Source organism: Schistocerca serialis, chromosome 11 (genome assembly GCF_023864345.2).
Source record: "Schistocerca serialis cubense isolate TAMUIC-IGC-003099 chromosome 11, iqSchSeri2.2, whole genome shotgun sequence".
Taxonomy (NCBI): domain Eukaryota; kingdom Metazoa; phylum Arthropoda; class Insecta; order Orthoptera; family Acrididae; genus Schistocerca; species Schistocerca serialis.
The window spans coordinates 64,341,384-64,364,349 of NC_064648.1; the positions used below are offsets into that span (position 1 = coordinate 64,341,384).

Sequence of the window (22,966 nt, forward strand, 5' to 3'; positions counted from 1 at the left end):
TATATAGCCCAGCTGAGAGGAAAGGAAAGTCACTATTGTGGTACGCTCACCCCATACCTGTCTGCACTCGCCATTAATTTATCGTGAGCTTCTTGACACAGTTTTCCTCTCTGTACCTGGAACTCTCAGGGAATTTGTTTTCTGAATTTGAGTGGCCACCCTGGTTGTGAGGAATTGATGCTTATAGTTGCTCTTAATAAATATTATCTGGTTCGCATTTCTTTTTGCCGAGACCATTTTGTAATGGCGTTTGCAGTCTCAGACCTGTTGTGTGTTCATTATTGACTGAAATATTGAATTGGGTACTGTTTCTTTAAATTGAGCTGTGGAGGCAAGGAGTTTGTGGCCTCTACAGTGGCAGCGTGGAGTTAAGGGGGCGGGTTCTCGTCAGGAGACTAACCGCCGGTGGCACAAAACGTGGCATTATCAGTCACACATTTTATTAGAAAACTATCTGTGCTATTTGTAGCATCATCCCCTAGCAACGACACCCCCTCGGCTGCGACGGAGGATGAGGGCTGCGACGGAACAGGTGGCCGGCCGACAGCTGGGCCGGAATGCCGACACGTGATGTCGGCGGCAGCGAGTGCACCGTTCCGTTGCAGCTCCACAGCTAGGAATGGTGGGCATCGACAGACGTGGCGTCCCACCGTGATTCTCGTCACGGAAGACGGTCCCTAGCTGTAGTGGCCGCTCTCGCGAGCCGTGGCGTGTGGCGTCAATTTGCCTCCACGAGTACCAGTTTTACCGTCTCGGCCACAAATGGCTGCCCTCCGAGGTGGTAGTCTGGCTGCGGCCCTGAGGTGGCGCACGAGCTGGAAGGAGCTGGAAGGTGCCGAGTGGACTCTGAATCTACAGGGGGCTCGTCACTCGTGGAGGCTGACTCTCGTGATGTATCTCACCTAACTGTGTCACACTGTCACCCAGTGTGGAATTCTTGTCATAGTAGGTGCTGCCACACTGACACGTCTTAGGGTAAAATGCCTGTTATTTATTCAGGTTTGGTGTCCACTCGCAATTCTGAGGCACCAGTTCTGACTGCGTACGATAACACGAGACGGAGGCCAGAAGGTGTGGCAGCTGCCCTCCTGTCAGCTTTCTGCCGAGTCACCCCTACTGTGGGCGAAGGCCCGGCCACTCGAGTGGAAAGAGGATGGTGGTGTTGCTCCATCTGATGCAAGATGTTTGCTCCACTCTGCACCTACTGCTGCCCACGGCCCACTTGCAAAACCAGTAGCACTGCTACTATTCTACTTACTAGTGCCAAAAATTGCGGCAGTGCCACATACCTCCCTCCTGTGGTAGATCCGATTCCTGGATCTCGGCTCACAGTAATTCTGCAAAGACTTGTCACACATTTCCACACTGATAATAATGTACAGTTTTTTCTTAATTTATACGAAATAATGAATGAGGAAGGAAATGGAAGGGACAGCTAGGAATTCGTGACTTCCAGCTGCACAGGGTACTGTGGTAATGTAGTGGCGAAAATTGAAAATTGGTGCCGGACCTGGGCTCAAACCGGGAGTTGCCACGTATCACGAGGGGTTGCCGTAACTGCTTTAGCCGTCCGGACACGGTCTCTGACTGACTCAAGTTTCCAACTGATCACACACTGCAATGAAAATGTCTCGCTTGTTGTGTCAGACGTGTATGACAGAACAGACACCACTCGACTGAGCCGCATCCCTTCCCCCGTTTTTTTAAAACAGAGACAACATAGCTACACAAAAAACTTCATCGGTAAGGCCGATATTTCTTTGTCAAAGATTTGATCAAAGATGTGATCAAATATTCCGTCACATATATTTGACAAAGATCTTTGGTGTAGCGCTAGAAGGGGTATTACACTGTCATCATATTTTTCGTCAAAGTTCAAGATGGCTGACCACAACAACTTGTTATTAACCGCAGCATTTGCAAGTACCACAATTGCACTGTGTGCACATGCGGAAGAGAAGCCGGGGAAAAAAAGGAAACATACCTGGGTGAAGCCGTGGGTTTTACTACGACAGGATAAAAGCATTCAACAAGACTTGTTACATGAGCTTATAGTGGAGGATGTCAAGTCGTACATAAATTACTTAAGAATGGATGAGCATACATTTCTGTATGTGCTCAATGAAGTGTGTCCTCATATCACAAAGCACAATATTCACTTAAGAACTGCTACATCTGCAGAAGACAGGCTCACTGTAACACTCCGATTCCCTGCTACAGGAGAGGGTTATGTTAGGTTAGGTTAGGTCAGGTCAGGTCAGGTCAGGTCTCCAATCTTCTTAATCTATTTTTGTATTCAGGGTGCCTCACGTTGTAAAGCACCTCATCAGCTTCAGACATCTCTATTATTTTTGTAGTTGTCGGCACACACCAATTGTGTTTACCCGCAATGTTTATAAAAGCACTACAGACAACAAAATGCAGCGATGCTAGCGCTCCGTGTAGTAACATGTCACATTGCAGTGAACAGAAGACAAGCGACTTCTTTGATCAAATCTACAGTGAGGCCCTAGATTTGATCAAATATTGGATGACATTTGACAAAGTTCCCTATTACACCATCAAATATCTTTGACAAAGATATTGGACAAAGGAAACATACCTGAATATTGGACAAAGAAATTTGATAGTGTAATACCGGCCTAACAGATACAGTAATATTTGAGCTATATTTCATCGTAGTCACCAGAAGAACTGACACACTTTTCATATTGTGAGATCAACTGTATTCACGTGTCGTAGAAGTCTGCAGCCTGTGAATGCAACTAGCACATGACACGCACCTTCAGATCTTCGTCGTTGTCAAAACACCAACTAGACGACGGGAATTTATCGAGATTCGAGAAAAGGTGACAATCACTGCGAGCGAGATAAGGACTGCATACTGGCTGATCAAACAGTTCCCAGTCAAACTTCTGCAAAACAGTTGCTGTGCCACGTAGGGTGAGCATTGCCGAGGAGCAGCGAAACACTTCAGTAAGCATTCCGTGCCTCTCGTCCTGTACGGCACGTCGCAGTTTCCGCATTGTTCCACAGTAACGGTCAGTGTTCACAGTTCCGTCTCTGTGCACGAAGTCGATGGGCAGAATGCCCTTCCTGTCCCAGAATACTGTGCATATCACTTTCTGCATTGACACAGTGTTAGAATTTCGTGTCAACCGGAGATCCGCTGCAATGCCGATGCATTGACTGCTGCTCGGTTTGCAAGATCGAGTTAGAAATCTACATCTCGTTGACCGTGTCGATCCTCTCGAGGAACTTGTCACCGTCGTCGTGTTACTGCAGCAGGAATGTCAGTGTCACTCCAAATGGTTTAGTTTTGTGCTTTGGTGTTGAAGCATCCCCAACTCTCTTGTGGTTCCCTTTTTAGGTACTCAACATTGATGTCTGCTCGTAGATACGTGTCGTCGTCAGGTTTTCCGGCTTTACTTCCCGACGTGACAGCGACGACTCTCCGATGAGGTGCGAGCCTTGTATTTTGCTATTACTGCGAGTCTTGTAAATATCGCTTTTATTTAGTAATTTGCCCCGCTAAAACTGTCCCCTTTTACGATTAAGGCAGCCTGCGCCACCTTTCGGAGGGAGTGGGGACGTCAAAGAGTCACAGAAGTTCATATTAAGCAGTCCGTAAAACACACAAACATTCACTTCTGTTAACGTGTTAGTTAATGCCTACGCTTTCCGCTAGATGGTGCTGACTTACTGCTGAATAGCTTTGGTTCTGTCAAACCTTCACTGATTAGTACTAGGTAAATGAAATAAGTACAACACTCCTGTATTTCACTTTCACTCTATATTCAAGGATTAAGATGGTGATGGATGATGGCCTATTTAAAAGTTTCCTAGCCTGGAGGAATCTAAATAGTCCGCAAATGCCGATATGCACGCGCTCTATGTCCAGATCCACAACTAACGGCACACGACACTTTCAAAAGTCCACACGTTAATATCTGAATACCGGTACCTCTGAATTCACTTCTATCAGCAAATAATTTGAGTTTCTGTCGTCTATATGTCCGTAAAGTTCCAATCTAGCACTAAAGTCCTAAAATCCCCTTAATACTCCGTTGCTACTGACAGTCAGAGATAGTACACATCACTTTTAATCTCCGTAATATTCTAACAGTTTATCGTGAATCTTAACACGATAAAGTCCGATCTGATTATTGTCTCGCTGACTGACATGGGTTCCCCACCCTTTAACGAAACAATCGAGGAAAAAAGGGTGGCAATAATGACGATCGGACCTTTTTATAGGTTTTTCATCACAAGAGTTTAACGTCACTGCCTTCTCCATGAGGGAGCTTCCGTGGCTTTGCTTTACTTAGACACTAAACTACTTGCTGATATACTATAATTTTGATCTGCAATTACTGAACTCTGATTCTAAACTATTTTCGCCTCCAAAAATTCTATTTTTAATTTTAAATTATTCTTTCTATAGCTTTCATCACTGTGAACTGAACCAAGGTGTTACAGTGTGAGGTTTTTAGACACCCACTTCACACACAGTTTCTCACAGCAGGTGCCCGGTGACAATTTCGTGCAATGAGGATCGCAATACCTGCGGAAAATGGCTGCCGAGCTCTGTAATTGTGAAGCGACACTTCTCCGGGATGCAGTGCCGCACCAGATCGACTGCGCGATCGTCGATGCACTCTTCGTCGCGGGCACTTTGACGTTCTTCGGAGAAAAGCTTTCACCGGCGGTGTACCGTCTGTTCACGGTGTTCTGCTCGTATACCTGACAGAGCTGACAGTGACACGGACACACTGACCTGACTTAACAGCAGACAAACATTGCAACAATATTTCACTGGCGAAAGCTGCTCCTAGTGTTCCCTCGAGTTCCACCTTGTGTTGCCGGAGGCACGATGCTCGACTAAAAGTCTAGACCCTTGCTTGTGTAGTGTCCCCACTTACATTACACCTGTCAGGCTCGACGAATGGCAGCTGCACCGTAAATGGCTCACTATCTGCGTCGACAGCCCACCGTGCCTACCCCTCCGTCCACCTCAGACATAGTACTTGCAGTACTATACCTTTTCGGTCCACGGGCTCGTGTTCCTCAAAGGATTCTGTTGGTTCGGCCCGAACATTTCCCTTCTGATCACATTTACTCTTTTTGTTTCTCCTATCCCTCTTCCTGCTACTTAGAAGCCAGTGCCCCACAGTCGTTTAATGAACCAAGTAAGAGCATATGGACTATCAGACCACTTGTGTGATTGGATTGAAGAGTTCCTAGATAACAGAACGCAGCATGTCATTCTCAATGGAGAGAAGTCTTCCGAAGTAACAGTGATTTCAGGTGTGCCGCAGGGGAGTGTCGTAGGACCGTTGCTATTCACAATATACATAAATGACCTTGTGGATGACATCGGAAGTTCACTGAGGCTTTTTGTAGATGATGCTGTGGTGTATCGAGAGGTTGTAACAATGGAAAATTGTACTGAAATGCAGGAGGATCTGCAGCAAATTGACACATGGTGCAGGGAATGGCAATTGAATCTCAGTGTAGACAAGTGTAATGCGCTGCCAATACATAGAAAGAAAGATCCCTTATCATTTAGCTACAATATAGCAGGTCAGCAACTGGAAGCAGTCAATTCCATAAATTATCTGGGAGTACGCATTAGGAGTGATTTAAAATGGAACGATCATATAAAGTTGATCGTCGGTAAAGCGGATGCCAGACTGATATTCATTGGAAGAATCCTAAGGAAATGCAGTCTGAAAACAAAGGAAGTAGGTTACAGTACGCTTGTTCGCCCACTGCTCGAATACTGCTCAGCAGTGTGGGATCCGTACCAGATAGGGTTGATAGAAGAGAGAGAGGAGATCCAACGGGGAGCAGCGTGCTTCATTACAGGATGATTCAGTAATCGCGAAAGCGTTATGGAGATGATAGATAAACTCCAGTGGAAGACTCTGCAGGAGAGACGCTCAGTAGCTCGGTACGGGCTTTTGTTGAAGTTTCGAGAACATACCGTCACCGAGGAGCCAAGCAGTGTATTGCTCCCTCCTACGTATATCTCGCGAAGAGACCGTGAGGATAAAATCAGAGAGATTAGAGCCCACACAGAAACATACCGACAATCCTCCTTTCCACGAACAATACAAGACTGGAATAGAAGGGAGGATCGATAGAGGTACTCGAGGTACCCTCCATCTGGTGGCTTGCGGAGTGTGGATGTAGATGTAGATGTAGGTCCCTGGTGGTGACAAACCTACATTCTTTTGAAAATAAATGTCTTCCTCCTCCTCCTCCTCCTCCTCCTCCTCCTCCTCCTGTTTTTGAGTCGTCATTCTTCTGACTGGTTTCTGATTTGATGCGACCCACCACGAATTCCTCTCATGTGGCAACCTCTTCACCTCAGAGTAGCGCTTGCAGCCTAATTCCTCAAGTATTTGCTGGATCTATTCCAATCTATGTCTTCGTCTACGGTTTTTACCCTCTACAGCTCCCTCTGGTACCATAGAAGTTATTCCTGAGTTCTTAACGGATGTCCTGTCATCCTGTCCTTTCTTCTTCTCTGTATTGTCCATATATTCCTTTCCTTTCCGATTCTGTACAGAACGTCCTAACTCCTTACTTCATCAGTCCACCTAATTTTCCACATATTTCTGTAGCACCACATCTCTGACACTTCTCTTCTTTAATCTTTGTTGATCCATTATGGATCGTGGTATGACGGCTCGCATGAACTTCTTGATGCAATACTTTACCAACAGCTGTATGTATTGTAGAAATTTATTTTATTTTATGAACTTCTATGTGCTACCAGTTTCGCCATTACATTGAAGTTCATAAAATAAAGTAAATTTCTACAACACATACGGCTGTTGGTAAATTATTGCATCAAGAACGTCTGTTCTTATCCATTCTGGTATTACTACAGTCCGTGTTTCACTATTATACAGTGCTGAGCTCAAACATACTTAATCAGAAGTTTATTCCTCAAAGTAATGCCTGTGTTTGATATTAGTAGATTTCTGTTTGTGAGGAATGCCCCTTTTGTCTGTGCTAATCTGCTTTTCATATCCTCCTTGCTTCATCCGTCATGAGTCATTTTGCTTCCAAGGTAGCAGAATTCCGTAATCGTCAGTTCTGATGTTAAGTTTCCGGATGTTCACATTTCTGCTACTTCTTATTACCTTCATCTTTCATAGATTTACTCTCAATCCACATTTTGTACTCATTGGACTGTACAATCCATTCAGCAGATCCTGTAATATTTTTCATTTTGTGAGAATGGCGGTGTCATTCAACAGATCCTGCAATATTCTTCTTCACTTTCATTGAGAATAGCAATGTCATCGGTGATTCTTACCATTGATATTGTTTCATCCTTAATTTTAGTCTGACTATTCAACTATTGTTTTATTTCCGTAGTTAATAGACTTCTCTTAGCCAGGAATGACTTTTTTGCCAGTGCCAGTCTGCTTTTGTTGTTCTCCTTGCTCTGTCTGTCGTGGGGTAGTTTGCTGCCTAGGTAGCAGAATTATAACTCCATGATCACCTGTCCTTATCTTATGTTTCTCACTGTCCTTATTTGTACTGCTTATCATTAGTTTCATCTTTCTTTGATTTACTCCCAGTCCATATTCTGTACTTGTTAGACTGTTCATTCCAGTCAACATGTCCTGTAATTCTTCTTCACTTTCACTGAGCATCACAGTGTCATCAGTGAATCTTGTCATTGATATCCTTCCAGGTTGAATTTTAATTCCATTCTTGAACCTTTCTTTTATTTGCATCATTGCTTCTTTGATGTATAGATTCAACAGTTGTGGCAAAAGACTGAACCCTGTCTTAAACCATTATTAAACCAAGCTCTTCATTCTTGGTCTTCCACTCTTTTGTTCCCTCTTGGGCCTCGTACGTATTGTATATTATCTGTCTTTTTCTGTAACTTAGCCCTATTTTCTCAAAATTTCGAGCATCTTTGCACTGTTTTACACTGTCGAACAGTTTTTCCAAGTTGATAAATCCGAGAACATATATTGATTTTGCTATAGTTTTGCTTCCATTATCTGCAACCTTAGAACTTTCTCTCGTGCTTTTATTTATTTATTTATTTATTTATTTATTTATTTATTTACATATCAAGTTCTGTTGGTCCAAATTGAGGAGTAAATCTCAAAGGTCATGGAACGTGTCAGTACAAGAAATTACAACTTAAAAATAATAACAGATAAAAATAAAATGTTTATGAACCCAAAAAAAAGTCTTGCTGTAAGTTTAAGTAAACACAATCAGAAATATAACATAAGAATCAGCTTAAATTTTCAAGGAACTCCTCAACAGAATAAAAGGAGTGATCCATGAGGAAACTCGTCACTTTCAATTTGAAAATCCATGGAGTACTGCCAAGATTTTTGAATTTTTGTGGTAGCTTATTTAAAATGGATGCAACAGTATATTGTACACCTTTCTGTACAAGAGTTAAGGAAGACCGATTCAAATGTAGGTTGGATTTCTGTCGAGTATTAACTGAGTGAAAGCTGCTTATACTAAGGAATAAGCTGATACTGTCAAGAAGAAATGATGATAATTTTGAGAGGCCAGTGTCAAAATACCCAGGCTATTGAACGGGTCGGAGGTCAACAAGAGGTTCACAAACTTACACCGCTTATTGCCCGAACCACCCATTTCTGATCCAAAAATATCCTTTTAGAATGGGAAGGGTTACCCAAAAATATAATACCATACGACATAAGCAAATGAAAATAAGCAAAGTAGACTAATTTTCATGTCGAACGATCACTTACTTCAGATACCGTACGAATAGTAAAAATGGCAGCATTAAGTCTTTGAACAAGGTCCTGAACACGGCCTTTTCACAACTTTTTACTATCTATCGGAACACCTAGAAATTTGAAGTCTTCAGTTTCGCTAATAAGAGGCCCATTCTGTGAAATTAAAACATCAGGTTTTGTTGAATTGTGTGTTAGAAACTGTAAACACAGACTCACTGTGATTTAGTGGTAGTTTATTTTCTACAAGCTATGAAATTGTCATGAACTGCACTATTTGAAACTGAGCCAGTGGTGCACACAACATCCGCATATCATTTATGTAAATAAGGAACAGGAGTGGCCCCAACACTGATCCCTGGGGCACCCCCCACTTGACAGTACCCCACTCGGACCCCACGTCACAGCCATTCCCAACATTGTAATGACCTTTTGGTATCTGTTGTTAAAGTAAGAGGTGAACCAATTGTGAGTAACTCCCCACATTCCCTAATGGTCCAACTTCTGGAGCAATATTTTGTGATCAATGCAATCAGACACCTTAGTTAAATAAAAAAAAAAGAAAGAAAAATGTGCCTAACAGTCGAAACCTTTTCTTTATCCCATCCAGTACCTCACAGAGAAAAGAGAATATAGCATTTTTAGTTGTTAAATGACTTCTAAAGCCGAACTGTACATTTGATAGCAAATTATGTGATACAAAATGATCGATTATCCTTACATACACAGCCTTTTCAATAACTTTAGCAAACACTGATGGCATAGAAATAGGCCTAAAATTGTCTGCATTATCCCTTTCTTCCTTTTTATAATGCGACTTTACTACTGAGTACTTTAATTGTTCAGGAAACTGACCATTCCTAAAGGCAAAATTACAAATATGGCTAAGTACAGGGCTAACATGTGCAGTATAGTACTTTAATATTCTGCTAGGTGCTCCATCATATCCATGAGAGTCCTTAGTCTTTAGTGGTTTAATTATTGATGGATTTTCCCTTTATCTGTATCACAGAGTACTTCAGACATCAATCTCAGAAAGGCATTTGCCAAGAGAGTTATATGATTCCCTGTAGAAACTAAATTTTTATTTAATTCACCAGTGATGCCCAGAAAATGATTGTTTAATACTGTACATATATCTGATTTATCAGCAACAGAAATATTTTTACTACAAACTCACTTTATGTCGTCAAGCTTGTGCTTCCTTCACAGCTGGCCATATGGTTTTAATTTTATCCTGTTAATTGGCTATTCTATTTGTGTACCACATACTCACCTTCCTACTAAAATTTTTAAGCACCTTACAATACTGTTTGTAATGGGCTACTGTAGCTTGATTGTGACTACTTCTAACAATTTGATACAATTCCTGCTTTGTTCTACATGACATACTTATCCCACAAGTCAGTCATCCAGGCAGCCATTCATTGCTAGTATCCCATTTAGAACGTTCTAATGGAAAGCAACTCTCAAAGAGCATGATAAATGTGTTAAGGAAAGCATTATATTTGTCATCTATGTTATTGGCACTATAAATGTCCTGCCACTCTTGTTCCTTGACAAAGTTTAAAAAACTCTCTATTGCCATCGGATTAGCTTTCCTACATAGTTTGTAATTATATGTCACATTTGCTTGAGTACAAAAAGCCTTTCAGTGTTAAAATTTGTGCGTCGGGTCTGATAGGCCATTCACCCTTTTACTAACAGAATGCCCATATAGTAATGAAGAATGAATAAAAATATTGTCTATAGCTGTGCTACTGTTCCTGTGCACCCTAGTTGGAAACAACACAGCCTGCACCAGATCATATGAATTTAGGAGTTCTACCAACATCCTTTCTTGCTCCATTATATACAAAATTAATATTGAAATCACTACATATAACTAATTTCTGGTACTTCCTATAAAGTGAATCAAAAACCCTCTCTAGCTTGAGCAGAAATGCTCTGTAGGGGACCTATAAAAAACAATTATTAGAAGTTTAGTTTCACTAAATTCAATTGCTCCTGCACATCACTCAAATATATGTTCTGTGCAGTGCTGTGATACATCTATGGAGTCAAATGGAGTACTGTTTTTTACGTACATGGCCACTCCCCCACTCTGGAAGGAATGCCTTGAAAAACAGCCAGCTAAACTGTATCCTGGTAAAGGAAACCTCTGAATTGTCAAATTATTTAAGTAGTGCTTCAATATACCAAGAATATCATAGTCAATATCTATACACAGTTCACTAACTTATCTCTAATACCTCTCATATTTTGGTGGCATAGGCTAATTGCTTCTCTACTTGGAAACGTGACATCCTCTGAAGGTGATTTCTTACAGGGCTTCCTTTAAGCAGGTAATTGTATCAGCTGACTTCAGTCTAAAAAAAGGTGCAGCTATAACACCAACAGTTTTCTTAAAGCCAAACTGATTGTCATCTAACACATCCATAATTTTCTTTTGCGTTCTTCTGTGTATCATTCTTGTCAGCAAATTTGATGTGTGAGCTGCTAAGCTTATTGTGCGATAATCCTTCAACTTGTCAGCTTATGCAGTCTTCAGAATTGTGTGGATGATGTTTTTCCAAATGTCAGATGGTACATTTTCAGGCTCATACTATATACACACAAATGTGAATAGTTGTTTTGTTGCCACTTCCCCCAATGATTTTAGAAATTCCAATGGAATGTAATCTATCCCTTGTGCCTTATTTGATCTTACATTCTCGGAAGCTCTGTTAAATTCTCATTCTAATACTGGATCTCTTATCTCTTCTGAATTAACTCTATAATGAGCCAAGTGTTTTTAAAAACTGTTCGCACCTAGTGTGGAAAGTATCCGTGCGTGACTGACAAATTTTTACTATTGTTCTGAATTTTTCAGTTTACGGGATAGTCATGCGCACTATAAGCTCATTTTTATAAAATTTTGAATTTTTGTTTTTTTAACTAAACAGATGACAGGGAAAATTAAATTAAAGAAAAATAAAGGAAGATTAAAGTTTGATATTTATTTTAAAATTTATCAGTGTTCAATGAAACATACAAAATGCTAAGCCTGACTCAAAGCTGGTGCCTTATTTCCTGTTAGGAAAACGTGTAAGACAAAAAAAAAAGTAGCAAAGAATAGGAAAAAAAGGAAACAAAGAACAGGAAACAGGGTGCAATACCCCATTCAAAACTAACACGCAATGATCGTTGGAGGGTACACAAAAGGAAATGAACCACAACCAATCGATTGTATTTTAGACAAAGAAATTCTGCTTGTACCGTAGTCCTGTTCGTAATAAATAACCACAGACTGGTATAGTAAGTTTATACAAAGAAAACGTGGTTCGATATATCCACAGTCTTGCCAAATGGTCTATGAAATCTTTCAAAAAGAATGTGAAACAGGAAGAACTGCTTGTCTTACTGATTAATTATCTTTGAATACCCAAAGTATTATTCAAAAGAGTAGCTGAGTGCCAGTTTTGTCACTACACCACATGCTCCACTAGATTTACAGAAATGTGTAATTACACAATAATTTTAATAATAAAAAAATTAAATCGAAACATTAGTTACGAGAGGAACTTCCGAACTGCGTTACTAATGCCGTACTATTGACCTGACAGGTCAAACAATTATACGAGCACATTATACTGGTTCCACAAAGCACACACCACGTGGGTTGAACTTAAAGAAAAATTAGTAATTTGAAAAATTTTATTGAGAGGAAAGCTTACACTCACACGCACATCCGCACTAAAGACTGATCATCTTAATTACAACTACATCTCATCACCACGTTCTTCCACTTTCCTTTATTTGAGTGGGGACAAAGCCACTACCACAATATATTCTGAAACTAACACTGAAATCGCAGTGCGTTGCGATTTAAAATAATATAAAAACATTTTTTGATGTAGATGTGTAACAGAAGTGATTAATTTTTCTGTTAGGCTGAACTTATGAATTCCATTGTCCTTCGGTCTCGCCAGACACACTTACCCGGAGATCTTACCACTTCAGAAACTGGCTGCAGACTGAGTAGCGTGGGCCCCTTCCTAGGGTGTTCCACAGAGACAATAGGAAGTGACCAGAGAGGCAGCTTCCTGTACCAACTTGACAAGGGAGGGACAGGACCACATCACAGAGACAGACCCCTTTGCCTTAGAAATCATAGCTACCTAGTCAGACGTTGGCCCTACTGTTCTCCAGCAGACAGAGTTCTCTGCTACCACCGAGCATGCAACTACAAATACACTCATTCATTCATCCTTTCACACCAGAAGGGAAGGAGATGACAATATCTTAAAACGTCATATACACTAAGTAAAGGAGGCGGCTGTGGGTTCCACATGGAACTGTATGACACGAATTACATATAAAAATGTGTTTGAAAGTGTTGTATGACAAATTGTTGTGTTTATGCGTCAATATAACATATTCCACTGCTCAATCTCCTCCCAGATAAATTTAGAAACACCACGTAAATAACAATAGATCGAGGAAAATAGTATGAAAGGAATGTAACAGAGACTGTTCATCACGCCAACGCTCTGGGAAAGGACTGTGCAGGTAATGTTCTGGCCATGCTAGGATATTTCCAAGCAGGCTTTTCACTCGCTATCCAAACTAATTATGAAGTGCAAAGAAAGGAAAAATGCCACCAGCTATATGTTGAAAGACAATAATTTCATACCACATATTTTTAGAATCTACCAATTAAAAGAAAAAAAAAAAATCTGTGACGTATATTTAAAAGATAGTATAGACCAAATTCAGTCAGCAAGAAAAGGCAATGAGCCCTGCGTCTTCAATATGAACACAATTGATGGTTGTCACCGTGACTGTTTGTTAGACAACTTGTGTGATCTAATTAGAACCTTTTGCCCTACATGAAACACTATCTTCCTAACATTTTTCTTGCACGCCTTAGCTCTTGCTTCTGCAGCAAGCTTGATGTTGCGTAATGCTAAGTCGACAATCACAGTACACCATAGTCTCGGTTATGGTGGCCAGGGCACAACATCCTTGATTTTGTTTGGGGGCTCCTTGTTTTTCAGCACAGTGATTGGCGGTAGCCTTGTTCACATATTAGGTAACTCATTTAGTATATTCTGAAATGCCTTTAAGTGTGTGTCCCACAATCGATGGTCACAACTACAGTATAATCTTCATAGTTGCCCTAATTCTCGCATAATACGCTCACTGGGATTCGAACTGGGGTGAAATAGAGAGACATATATAGATTTAAGTCTCCTCCTTTGAAGCATCCACTGCCATTATCGTGATCTGAATTGTGGTCCATTATCTGAGATAACCCTTTTCACAGGCCCAACTTCATGCAGAAACTGTTTTGCGAATGCAGTTGCTACTACCTTTCTTGTGGCTCGTCTCGTCTCAATGGGGTCAAACATATAAACTTGGAGGTAAGCTCCACCACTACAAAAGCATATGCAAATCCTGCTGTAGACCATCCTAATGGTCCAAACAGATCCACGGCCGCGAGGTCACGAAGTTTGTTTGGTACGATCGGATGCAATGGTGCGGCGTATGCCACCACGGGCACCTTTGTTCGCTGACAGTGTCTGCGCACTCTAAGTACACGACGATGTGCTGGAGCGTGTTGTTAAAATAGCAGGTCTCTTTCAGCTTCTCAAAAATTTCTGTGCCCCAATGTGCCCATAGCTTAAATGTATATACCATATGATTTTGTTCACAAGTTCCTCCGAATCACCAACAGCCATCTGGAGTCATCCTGGGCTCGTTTCTTGAACAGAATTCTGTTCCGCACGAGCTAGTACTGGCGTATCGCCACATTCTCCTTATCATCCTACTTATCTTTTATATCTTTCAATATTTCATCCTTATCCTGTTCGTCTGCTATGTTACCTAGAGAGGTGCTAACAAAGTTCTTGAACACAACATACTGTAAATATAAGATGCTGAAATTATTTTCTCCAAGTTCCCTTCATACGTGTGAACCAGGCCTACAGGAATGCGTGACAGAGCATCTGCAATTACATTTTCCTGTCCAGGAATGTATTCTAAAGTAAAATTATATTCCTGCAGGTATAGTGCCAAGTGTGCTAATCTCTCATGCGTAATTTTTGTGCTCATAAGAAATTGGATTGCACGGTGGTCAGTGTATACCCTGCTAGTCCTTCCAAATAAGAAATACCTAAATTTTGTGAATGCCCATTCTATCGCGAGTGCCTCGAGCTCAGTAACTGAATAATTTTTTTCACATCAGGAGAGCACCCTGCTCCCAAATGAGATCCGTCTTCCAAGTGGTAGGGTCTTCACCTCCCTCCGTTTGAAACAGTACCACACCCAATCCAGACAAGGAACTGTCCGTCATTAAACAGAATTCTTTTATCAGGTCGGGATGCACGAAGATGGATGCCTCTTCCAATGCCTTTTTCAATTTACAAAATACGTCCTGTGCTTATAAAAATTACACAGGTCTGAAAATGCTTTCAACTGTTTTTTACTTGTCGGTATTGCCCACTCCACTATCGCCCCAATTTTCTCAGGGTCAGGTTGTATTCCATTTGCCGAGACAATATGCCCTAAGAATTTTATGTTCTCGTGTCTGAACTGTGACTTTTCCAAGTTTACAGTTGCACCTGTGTTCTTGAAAACATCCAGCAGTCTGTTCAGGACGTCATTAACGTCTGACCACGACTTTTCCACAATTAAGATGTCCTCCGTGTAAATTGTCATTCGCTGTTTTAAATAATCAGTCAAAATACTATTCGATCCCCTTATAAAAGCAACTGATGAGATGTTTAATCCAAATGGGAGATGCCGAAATTGGAAAAATTTCCATAGCACAGGAATGCCGTATATAACCTGCAGGGTGGGTGCAGGACGATCTGCAAGAAACTCTTTCTGAGGCCAACTGATGATTGTACTTTTACCCCACGGAAATGTTGTAAAAGTTCCTCGAGGAACTTGTTCTTCATACACTTGTTGACCAAATTTAAGAATTTAAAATGTTGTAATCCGTGGCTTAAGCGATGTAATTTTATGTTAATGGATTGCATTTTGGGTGGCACTTTGAATGACTTCAGTAAGTCAGTCATTTTACCATAAGATTGCATACGTTTTGAACACTCTGTCATGTGCACTGTTATGACCAGATCTCCTGATATTTGGTTTCTCTGTTATAACTGTGCTCAGAAAAATTATTTCCTGTTGAATGTAGACCACGATTATTTTCTCTGTTTGCAATAATAAAGATGTAGTATATTAACTACGTATGCAGGTTCATTAAATTGTTAGAAGAGTAAAGAAGATTCCTTTTAATCTGTCGTACACACATCAACAAAGGCTCGCACCACCGCAATACGTCGTGCAGTCGTGTCGCTAATTCCTGTGCCGGTCGGGACGTCACGCCTGATATTCTTTCTAAAAGTATACACAGTTGCCATGAACACTACCTACGGTAGAGCAATACACTCGAATGGATTACAGCATTTCAGTTGAAAGTAAGGTGCCAGTAGGGGGATACTTTAGAGATGTCTGTAGAGTGAACATACATCTTGCCACGGAGGACAGTCACGATCTACAATCTAGTCCGTATTGTCACACAGTGCACTGAAGAATTGTCAGCTGGGAAAGTTGCTAGAGATTTGCACTGCAGTGGAAGTGATGTGGTGCAGATCTCGAACTGGTTGCAATTGACAAATAGCATTGAGAATTTACTCCGTCTACATTTGACAGGTGCACAGGTCAATCAGTACCGACGACATTCAATTCGGAGGAACCGTGAGCAGAGTGCTCCAGAACTGGATTTCAGCATTTGTGTGGGGTGCAGGAGCATCAAACTGTTAGGAGATGGTTGTGTGATGCAAATCACCATTCCTGACAACCGTAGGGAGCACCGTGTCGTACACCACATCACCGTGGACACCGTCACAGACGGGCAAGAAATCGTGGAGAATGGCCACCCCAGGATTGGCATTCTGCGTTGTTCGTGGATGAAAGTGAGATTGTTTGTGTCTTAATAATCATAGATAATGTGTAATCTGGTAATTTTGAATGCCTCCAGAACTGTGTTCCACCTGTACAACGAGGTGGTATTCGAAGTATGTTCTGGGGTGTCATTACACGGAGCCACTGTACCCCTCTCGTGGTTATCGACGGCTATCCCACTGCTCGACAATATGGGGATGAGATTCTGCGAGCGATAGTGCAACTGCAAAACCCACATTTTGGTGACAGTTTCGTCTTGACGTGTGATAACTCGTGTGCCCATTGTGCTGTTCTTGTGAAAAAGTTCCTTCAGCACGGCAGCATCCCAGAATGGAGTGGCTTCCCTGTTTGCTTGACACGAACCTAATCAAATATGTGATATTGACTGAAGTGAGCTGGTTTTGGATGTCGACAAAGACACGTATAGTGGCCACCTTACACAAAATGGCCATTGGAGAGTTGACAGTTCGGATCAAATCTGGCTCGGTGATTTTACTGAAGGTATGCTACAATGGATTCGAGTCTGTATCCGAGCGAGGGGACATTCCACCGTGTATTGATGTTGCTTAAGGGGGGTAGGACGTCAAACGGGCCGACTCGGAGCAGGAGAGGCACCACGGGACATTTTAATTCCCACTGTCTATACTTTTACAGATAAATTCGTAACACTTTAACAACATGACCAGGAAGAATTCAGGATTCGTACTCATAGCAGTGGAAGCTCAAAAATGTAACAAAACACTTGTTTTTTTACATGTGAAATTTCATCATTTTTTTTTACTTACTACTGGCTGCATTTGTTGCTATAGGTACACTTTTCTTCCTAAGTAAGGGAGATTCTTTGACGACTTTTGCACAGCATACATATCATAGATACAGGTGTATGAAACTCTAGAAGTTATTTAATTTATGAAAAAATGAATGAACTGTTACATTTTAAACCTCATATTTGGAAAAAAAACTCAAGTTTTATAGTTAATTATCTAAATTTTTTCCACAGTTTTTTAATAGATTTGGAAAATTCTAGAGTTTCTACACCTGTAACTACTGTTTGTATGCTATGAAAAATTCATCGAGGAATCTCTCTTACTTAGGAAGAAAAGCGTACCTATAGGAACAAATGCAGCCAGTAATAAGTGAAAAAATGATGAAATTTCACATGTAAAAAAAGGTATTTTGCTACGTTTTTGAACTTACACTGCAATATGTGAGTGTCCTCAATCCTTCCTGGTCATGGTGACAAAGTTTTATGAATTTATTTGTAAAAGTATAGACAGTAGAAATTAAAATGTCCTCTGGTGACTCCTGCTCCAAGTCGGCCCGTTTGATGTCCTACCCCCCTTAAGGAGTGCTGTGAAAAATCCACCATGGAAACATATGAGTTTGTTATTAAACAAGTGTTTTTTTAATTTTTATTTATTTTTTACTTGCTGATCTGGAGCCACTTTTTGGTTTTTGTGAAATGAATTTTGAAAAACGGGAGTTGACATCCTACCCCCCTTAAGGAGTGCTGTGAAAAATCCACCATGGAAACATATGAGTTTGTTATTAAACAAGTGTTTTTTTAATTTTTATTTATTTACTTACTTGCTGATCTGGAGCCAGTTTTTGGTTTCTGTGAAATGAATTTTCAAAAACAGGGATGATGCAAAAAACGTGTGTGTGTGTGTGTGTGTGTGTGTGTGTGTGTGTGTGTGTGAGAGAGAGAGAGAGAGAGAGAGAGAGAGAGAGAGAGAGAGAGAAGAAACTCTTTGAGAATGCCTTTTAGGCATGTAGCAGAGTTTTTGTTTGAATCTTGTATGCATTCGTGCATACCCCCTCTCATTCAGCTAAAACTTTCTTAGCATAGTTTTAGGCATGCATTGCCACCTTTCCTTTTGTTTTCAGTTTTAAATTCACTTCATTTTATAGGATGTAGAGTCATTTTATGTAATTACTCTCAATGCAGGATTTGTTAAGAATGGAGATTTATACGGGTATATTGCATGTGAACATCAGTACTTCGGTTCTTTTAAGACTGACAAGGATGTGAACAGTTCCAACGTGACTTACATACAGCGTGACTTGCATACAGCGTGATACATATTAGTCACTAAGTGGTGGTGGTTCTTTTTAACACAATGGGGACGGAGATCTCCAACACTGAATGGCAAGGTTTTCCTGTGATCACTGGCTGTCACTGCATCTACGGCTGCCATCAGAATGTGTACTTGGCTCAGAACACAAGTGAAGATGCATTATTAAGAAAATGCATCACATATATTGCACATAAATAAATGATTTGAATGCACAGGAGGGAAATCAATATTACGAAAATGATAGATTGCTACTCAAAGATGACCTGTCAAGTTGCAGGGAGGCACAAGAAAAAGACTGTTCCACATTATAGCTTTTGGCCAAAGCCTTCTTCAGCAAAGAACACACACACACACACACACACACACACACACACACACACACACACACAATGGAAAATCCAGGATGGAATAATGACAATATTATGAGAACGCTAGATTGCTTCTCACTGTATAGTGGAGATGTTAAGTCGCAGGTAGGCACAACAGAAAGACTGTCAAACAAGTAAGCTGTTGGCCAAAAGGCCTTCTTCCAAGCTACACACACACACACACACACACACACACACACACACACACTGTTAGTGGCTGCTGCGATCAGACTGGCTGCTGCGATCAGACTGGTCTCAGCCACCAGAGATAGTGATCATGTATGTGTGAGTTGTGTTTGCATGGAGTAGAGTGTGTGTGTGTGTGTGTGTGTGTGTGTGTGTGTGTGTGTGTTTTGTGCAGCTTGTAAGAAGGCCTTTTGGCCAAAAGCTTACTTGTTTGACAGTCTTTCTGTTGTGCCTACCTGCTACTCAACACCTTCGCTATATGGTGAGTAGCAATCTATCCTTTTCGTAATATTATCAAAAGACACACATCCCAACAAGCAAGCACGCCACATGCACACACACGATTGGCATTCTGGTCGGAGCTGCTGGTGGTAATGACGATATACGGGCGAGGTTCGCTAGCTCGTGTGAATGTGTTCGTGTTTTCTTTTCAAAGAAGGCTTTGTCCGAAAGCTGTAATCTGTAACAGTCTTTTCAGTGTGCCAGTCTGCAATTCGACAGGTCATCTTTTAGCTAAGTAGCAATCTATCCTCTTCCTAATACCTTAGGGGTTGCGAAGCAACTCAAATCGCTTGATACGGGCAAGTCTTCAGGTCCAGATTGTATACCAATTAGGTTTCTTTTCAGATTACGCTGATAAAATAGCTCCCTACTTAGCAATCATATACAACCGCTGGCTCACCGATAGATCTGTACCTACAGATTGGAAAATTGCGCAGGTCGCACCAGTGTTTAAGAAGGGTAGTAGGAGTAATCCATTAAACTACAGACCTATATCATTGACGTCGGTTTTCAGTAGGGTTTTGGAACGTATACTGTATTCAAACATTGTGAATCACCTCGAAGGGAACGATCTATTGATATGTAATCAGCACGGTTTCAGAAAATATCGTTCTTGTGCAACGCAGCTAGCTCTTTATGCGCACGCAGTAATGGCTGCTATCGACAGGGGATCTCAAGTTGATTCCGTATTTCTAGATTTCCGGAAAGCTTTTGACACCATTCCTCACAAGTGACTTCTAATCGAGCTGCGGGCCTATGGGGGTATCGTCTCAGTTGTGCGACTGGATTCCTGATTTCCTGTCAGGAAGGTCGCAGTTTGTAGTAATAGACGGCAAATTGTCGAGTAAAACTGAAGGGATATCGGGTGTTCCCCAGCGAAGTGTCCTGGGACCTCTGCTGTTCCTGATCTATATAAATGACCTGGGTGACAATCTGAGCAGTTCTCTTAGGTTGTTCGCAGATGATGCTGTAATTTACCATCTAGTAAGGTCATCCGGAAACCAGTATCAGTTGCAAAGCAATTTAGAAAAGACTGCTGTATGGTGTGGCAGGTGGCAGTTGACGCTAAATAACGAAAAGTGTGAGGTGATCCACACGAGTTCCAAAAGAAATCCATCGGAATTTGATTACTCGATAAATAGTACAATTCTCAAGGCTGTCAATTCAACTAAGTACCTGGGTGTAAAAATTACGAACAACTTCAGTTGGAAATACCACATAGGTAATATTGTGGTGAAGGTGAGCCAAAGGTTGCGTTTCATTGGCAGGACACTTAGAAGATGCAACAAGTCCACTGAAGAGACAGCTTACGCTACACTCGTTCGTCCTCTGTTAGAATATTGCTGCACGGTGTGGAATCCTTACCAGGTGGGATTGACGCAGGACATCGAAAGGATGCAAAAAAGGGCAGCTCGTTTTGTATTATCACCTAATAGGGGAGAGGGTGTGGCAGATAAGATATGTGAGTTGGGATGGAAGTCATTAAAGCAAAGACGTTTTTCGCCGCAGCGAGATCTATTTACGAAATTTCAGTCACCAACTTTCTCTTCCGAATGCGAAAATATTTTTTTGAGCCCAACCTACATAGGCAGGAATGATCATCAAAATAAAATAAGAGAAATCAGAGCTCGAACAGAAAGGTTTAGGTGTTCGTTTTTCCCGCACGCTGTTCGGGAGTGGAATGGTAAGAGATAGTATGATTGTGGTTCGATGAACCCTCTGCCAAGCAATTAAATGTGAATTGCAGAGTAATCATGTAGATGTAGATGTAGATGTAATACTGTCAAATACACACATTCACATCGGATTGCTATTTAGGCTCCTCACGTGTAATTGTTTAGGTGGCTATTACAACCAAACTACAGTGTAACACTATGGAGTGCTCACTGTTTCAGAAGTGACACCCGAGGGCGAACCGTCGTCGTCCGACAGCGACAGTTTTGGGAAGCTGCTGAACTGCGAGGAGCTGGTGGCGCTCCTGCAGGAGGCGTACCGCGGGCGCGAGACGGTGCTGCCTGGTGTCACCACGGTGGGGCTCGTGGGCTACCCCAACGTGGGCAAGAGCTCCACCATCAACGCACTGCTGGGCCACAAGAAGGTGTCTGTGTCCGCCACGCCGGGCAAGACAAAGCACTTCCAGGTGGGTGCTTCTGACCGGTGCATTTCACGCGTGCCTTCTCGCAGTCTGCTCGACGTAAAGTGACACGTGTAAACATTTAGAGGTTTAATCGTCACCTAGAAATAAAATTGATTTGCGACCTCGTGTTAGCCGTTCTCTGCACATTCGCCCTTCTGTAGCAACCTGGGGCAAGTGAGGCCAGTATGTAGAGGTCGTGGAGTGGTGCGTTGTGGAGGTGGCTAGTGTAACGATTCATGTTGAATGTTACTTAAGTTTCTTCTGCCTGGTCCATTGCTGAATGAATAGGAAATTTTCATATACTAAGATGGTATCTGTTCTTTCGGACATGTCCGAATGAAATTACAATGAAATGAACTCCCTTAGCTGCTTACAGGCATTTACATATGTCAATGGGGACAGATGAAAATGTGTGCCCCGACCGGGTCTCGAACCCTGGATCTCCTGTTTACATGGCAGACACACTATCCATCTGAGCCACCGAGGATGCAGAGGATAGCGCGACTCTGACACGCCTCCCGCGAAACCCACATTCTCAACGTATTGTCCCGCACTACATTCGTAGTGCCCCCGCCCATTATACTCATTACTCGCGCTGCGTTGCCGATTCCCTGAACTCGTACGTTTTTATACATTTAGTAAAAATTATGTCAGTCTGTCACAAATCTGCGTCCATCTTACTTAAGAAAAACAGTAGAAGTGTTTTGCGCTCAGGACTTCGTTTGTTCTCCAGCGAACAAAATAGTGAAGGATCGCATATCGATCTATATTCTTCTGTTTATATTGCCGCCCAAAGATGACGAATTATGTTATTTGTGAAATTCCACTGTTGCTTTGTGGCGCCTTGTTATACAGTAGTCATTCTTTATAAACAAGTATTTGCCTTCTGGCTGAAAGTGTTAACTGTTTGCTGTTTTAATGAAGCCAAAAATAGCGAATATCACAAACTACGAGACAAAAATCCAGGACGTTTTCCTGAAAGAACTGAGCTGCACGAGGACGCCATGCCAACTTTGCAGAAAGAACTCAGAACCACTATTAATGATGCCAAAGCTCTTCTTAAACCTCTTTTTAAAAAAATCAGCTAAGTTACATGAATCCGCACCTGCTTAAATTACAAATCAGTTTAAAGTCCATAAAAAAGACCATCCGGTCCGCTCAATTTCCAGCAGTTATGAACAGCTTATCACGACTTAGCCAAAT

General features: G+C 41.6%; 1 protein-coding gene across 2 annotated transcripts in view; it reads left to right on the forward strand.

Moving 5' to 3' along the window:
• LOC126426802 (large subunit GTPase 1 homolog) overlaps positions 1 to 22,966 on the forward strand; it is a 193,865-nt gene that overhangs the window by 71,454 nt on the left and 99,445 nt on the right. For both annotated transcript variants that reach the window (XM_050088804.1, XM_050088805.1), the window contains exon 7: positions 21,522 to 21,766. In XM_050088804.1, the coding sequence (XP_049944761.1) occupies positions 21,522 to 21,766 (245 nt within the window). The remainder of the gene's footprint in view (positions 1 to 21,521; positions 21,767 to 22,966) is intronic.